General features: G+C 39.3%; 2 protein-coding genes across 4 annotated transcripts in view; both read left to right on the forward strand.

Moving 5' to 3' along the window:
- LOC138008201 (uncharacterized) overlaps positions 1–718 on the forward strand; it is a 28,468-nt gene extending 27,750 nt beyond the window's left edge. For 2 of the 3 annotated variants that reach the window (XM_068855452.1, XM_068855454.1), the window contains one exon: positions 1–718. This exon is cut by the window's left edge and continues 858 nt beyond it. Coding sequence is in view for 1 of the 3 variants with exons in the window: in XM_068855453.1 (XP_068711554.1) it covers positions 284–336 (53 nt within the window). In the remaining 2 variants the exon portion in view is untranslated. The other variant, XM_068855453.1, reaches the window with a different exon arrangement.
- Positions 719–1,342: 624 nt separating this feature from the next.
- LOC138008190 (uncharacterized) overlaps positions 1,343–5,000 on the forward strand; it is a 109,702-nt gene continuing 106,044 nt past the window's right edge. The window contains exon 1 of the mRNA XM_068855422.1: positions 1,343–1,448. Within this exon, the coding sequence (XP_068711523.1) occupies positions 1,410–1,448 (39 nt within the window). The 5' untranslated portion in view covers positions 1,343–1,409. The remainder of the gene's footprint in view (positions 1,449–5,000) is intronic.

Consider the following 5,000-nt stretch of genomic DNA (forward strand, 5'->3'; position numbering starts at 1 on the left):
AGTTAATCCTTTCATCTAGCAGTTTGATTTCATTTGTGTCTAATGGATATATTGTTTTTCAAACCTCTCTTTTCCGTTTATCATTTTCTTTGGTACTACTCTGAAGCATCTCGCCTGGCCTTTTTGACTTCCTCCTCTTACCAGTCTCGACTTTCACGTTTGTTGGAGAGCCGCGTACCCACATCCACCGCGACGCTCGCTCATAAATGTTCGCAGTAGACAACCCCTTCCTTTTCTTTTACATTTGTAAGTCCACAATTGTTGTTTTTTTTCTTATTGACAGGGGATTTGACTACTGAAGAATGCTTTGAGGCAACACAAAGCTTTTTTTGCTAAGTAGATAAATAATTTGAAGAGAGATCGCCCTCAGCAATTACAGTTGGGGAATTTCACGATTGCGTTAGAATCAGATCCATGTTGATATTTGGGTAGAGACGATGGACCTTCTTTTTCGTTACGAATACGTTTCTCTCCGTTTCATATACACGTAGACTACAAGAGTAGAAACACGAAGTAATTCTGTGTAAGCATGTTATTTCAGTTGTGGTTTGTAATTGAGAACTTAAGAATAGATTTCTGATAAATATCGTTACTGAAAGTCTCAACAGCCTTTCTCAAAATCTCGGGGTATTAATCACTGAGTCTACGTTCTCCTCGTTGCTCCGTCCATTACTTGAACTAACGTTTTTCTTCTTTTCTTTTCTTTTCTATACCGTCTTTTGTTTGTTTTGTTTCTATTTTAAGTTTTTGCCCCCAGAGAAGTCCCACGAATGTAGAGTGAAAGAATGCCGGGTAAGATATGCTGGAAGAAGATTCCATTTTTATGAATTAAGCGCGCTTAAGATCAGCAATTTTGTGCACAAGATTAACGTCAAGTTTTGATAGATGCTAGTAAGGGATCAAAGAAAGTGTTTTCATCACAAGATTTCGCCGGCCAGTTTTGACGAGTTTCCGAGTCTTTGAGTTTAACAGGCCGAAATGTTTGCTCACCGTGGTGTCCGGTGATCTCACTACTGAGTGGAACGCGATATTTTTATCTTATTTAGTTAATATTTATCGAGCTGACTTACTGAAATAACTCAAGTATACTGCATCAAAGTAATGGATAAAAAAATCAGCTACCCAGACGGTTATAAAAAACCACTGTCAAAAAACTCGTCAAACAGGTGGGATCCGGATTGCCTCGGTCTCGATCTGCTAAGTCCAGTTTGAACTCCACTTTTTGCAGCATGTGCAGGACAGAAGAACAGCAGGCATTGACGAAGTTAATTAAGAAATTTAGAGCTCAATGACTCAATGAGAATTAAACATTAAGTAGTGCATATAAATACCTGTTTTTCAGTGCCAATGAAACATTAAGGAACTGCAGCTGGTGCTCAAGCCTCCCTTTGAGACGTTGCCAACTTCTGATGAGGACCACTTCCCTAACCCTTGGTGACATGATTAAGGTAACGCACTTTATAACTTTGTAATCAAGGACTGCAGGGTAATAAAACAGAAGCAACGGATGCTGGTGAAGGATCTTATCAGCAATCATAAATATTATTTTAAAAAAGAGCGAGGCTGTGATAATGGTGAAGCAATATATTACATAAAGCCAATATTTCCAAGGGCGTGTACCGCGTTACAATATGAATAGTGTGATATGGCGTATAATATGGTCAGGAGCCCATGAGTAGGAGCTTGCATCTCCCATACAATCCCTATGAGTTACCCTTGGCGCGTATGTTTCTATTTTTAGAACGCCACCAGTTCTTCGTCTCTTCACGTATTGTTTAAAATGTCCAATCAGAATAAAGTTATTGTCAAACGAAGACAAAATATAGCAAAAACAATGTATGCAAATTGTACAAATTAATGTAACTTGATGTATATGCCAGTCTCCTGCTGAAGGCTTAGATGTAAAAATAGAACGATACGCGCAAAAGTTGACTCAAGGATATAGGGCATAGGACGGCTCCTACTCATGGGCTTCCGTGTGATACAATTTATGATTTTTTTTTCGTGTGTGAGTTAGTGTTTGAGGTCGTCATTTGCCCAAGTCTCTTTAAAGGCAAACACTGGTGGATTGGTAGACAGCAGGTGAAGGAATGATGATAGTAGAGCACATGATTCCACTGCGACTATGGTAGGAAGGTAGGTAGTTAGGTGGGTAAAACTTTCTTTAAATAAAACATATGACACGCTAGCCTCAACAACTCTAAGCTGGTTTTAATGGTGGTTGTGTTTTTACATTCTACAAATTAAATGGACAGTCAAAGACTAATAATACCGAGATTGTATCTTACTGCATTTTGAAGACTGTAGGCTTAAACCCGCATGTGACTAGTAAGTTTATAACTTTTTAGGTGACAAAAAAGGGTGGAGCGGATGGATGCCGTTTTTACTGATGACATATTCCTCTGGAGGGGTGTAGCTCAAGAGACAGTTCTCGATGCTATCTTTTTTTTTCTATTATGATATATAAATGATATTAATCAGTATCCATCCTTCCTGTTGATTAAATTTGCATATTATTTAACTTCGAGCATTCCTGTATGTAGTCCTGCTGCCCCACGAAAATTTTGTAAATGGTGTTACTGAAGGGAAAAGAGTCGAATCAGCTCCTGTACCTCTCTAGCTCATCGAACATAAGAACAGTTTGAGGTTACTTGGTGTCACCTTTGTGAATGGTCCCACTAATTTATATACTCACATCGACGAACTAATGAGTAAAGCAAGTGGCATACTTTTCATACGTAGAATATCTGAGAATCGTACTTCACTTCTGAACTAATATTCGCTTTGAAATGGTCTCTTAAAGATCAACTATAATTAAAGCCAACCAGCTGTCTCTTCAGCGCAATGATTTTTTTTTTTAATGGACTGGTATGTCCTATACGAAACATCCTAAGTATGACCCACTTCCTTGTGTTAAATTACACGAATTTGTCTGTAGTGAATTTTCCGTTAGATTCTTCAAACCACAGCCGATATAAGGGTTTGTTGAAATACGTAAACATGCAACTATTAGTAAGTTGATTCAAATTTCCCACAGAGAAATTACTTGCTCCCCGCAGTCCTGCCGTGCTATCGAAGCTGAAAATAAGCGAACTTAACGAGTCGTCCTCAGCTGAAATTGAAAGCAACGGGAAAAAATCCATTTAAAACGATCTATTCCTAGCAGATTATAGCTTTCGCGTGCTAAGAATGCGATGTGTTGATCGCGTTTAGAACATTGCATTCAAGTTTGCACAGAAGCAGAGAAAATTGTGATTATTGTTATTATTAACTTCGCTTTTAATCAGTCTTTGTCATTACAACTATACAGTTCTCACTGCCGGTCATTTAGTGTTATTAACATCTTGACAATAGCCACAGCGTTCCTAATATTTTTTTGAAAGTTCCGGTTGTTTGTAATCTGTGGGACATTTCACAAGAGGCCATTTTCGAAACAAGGACCTGAAAGAAGTCGTTGCTTGTCCTCATAAGTTACATTGTTTAGTTGTAGTAACAAACCGTGTGCCGTTTGCTGTTTGCTCCTGTCTGATTGGGTGATTGTTCCTGTCATCCAGTCAGAGAGGAGTAAACGGCGACTGGCACACGAAAATCCAGCTAAGCATCCTTGGAGCCTCGAATGCGGAATTTTTCAATATTGCTTGAGGTCTAGCGCTTCGAGTTTTGGACGGATTTCATATATAATGGTATAAGAAGAAACCTCTGGGTTTCAGCTGCTTGCCTGGTGCGTGATTTGAAACCCGCACGATGGGAATTTGTCGGTGAAAATGGGCTCGGTGCTGGAGCTTTCCACCCTTGTCTTTTTATCGGTAAGCTCAGGTGAACGTCGAACACAAATCACTAAAATTTGTCGTTTTCACGCACAAGGCCTAGGAGTGCCACGGCACTTCTGGTAAAAATACTTCAAGCAGAAGTCAAACACTCAACAAAATGGAAATGGTGCAGCGACACGCAGCACGTTTTGTCATTAGGAATTAACGCAGGACATCAAGTGTTAGCGAAATGCTGTAAAGACTTGGATGGAAATCACTTGAAAGTAAAAGAACAGTTCTGCGGCTAAGAATAATATACAAACTACATAAAGCGGTGTCATATCGCGCGACGGTATGCCATCACCTACAGCATTGGAGCTAGGAAGTAGACGTCTAAACTCTCAAGCCCACCAAATTCCTCCTTCTAGAGCTATGTTCTCTTATTTCCCACGAAATATAAGGGATTGAAACTCATAATCAGAAGACATTGTGAGAAAACCGAGTGTAACAAGTTTCAAAGAAGCATTAGTATAAGTTTCTGTTTGATTAGTGAAAATTGCAAGCTTGACTTTTATTTTCATTTGTTTCTATGTTCATAGTTAAGATCCCCCATATGGATTTGCCGTAGGAAAGAGATGGGGTTTTTCGGAAGAAGAAAACGACACTCAAGTAAATCTTAAACGTGACCTGCCACAGGTATCCCACATAAGAAGCAATAGTTCTTTTACTCATTCTTCTTCTTGCCTATTCAAAATCCGGTCGATGGCGTTTTTAAAGCCATCAGAAACCAAGACTTTCAAGAATATCCTAGACAATCACTGGCAGTAAACCTTATCGCATAAAGTAAAGCGACCATATTTAACGTCGATAATTTGTAACAGTAATTAAATCGACAAACCTGAGGTCGACGGTGCGCTCATTTTACTCCCCCCTCTCCATCAGTGCTCCGTTTTACGGGTATTTAAAGCTACTTAATTAAGCTACACTGAAAGGAAAAAAGTCGAAAGTCGAAACAAGGTGTGAGATCCGGGAATCGAACTCAGGACCTCTGCACCAAGGCCACGCACTAACCGACTGCGCCATTCTTGCTCATAATTCTTGCCCAAATTGATGTGCTTGGATCGATGTACAGTCCTTGCTAGAAAGGTTCTTAAACCTCTCACCCGCGACAAACCTTAATTTGAAAACAAACAAACAAACTCGAAGAAATAAATTTATAAATAACCGCAAGTGTACGTAGTTATTTCAAAA

This window comes from Montipora foliosa, chromosome 6 (genome assembly GCF_036669935.1).
Source record: "Montipora foliosa isolate CH-2021 chromosome 6, ASM3666993v2, whole genome shotgun sequence".
NCBI classification, from domain to species: domain Eukaryota; kingdom Metazoa; phylum Cnidaria; class Anthozoa; order Scleractinia; family Acroporidae; genus Montipora; species Montipora foliosa.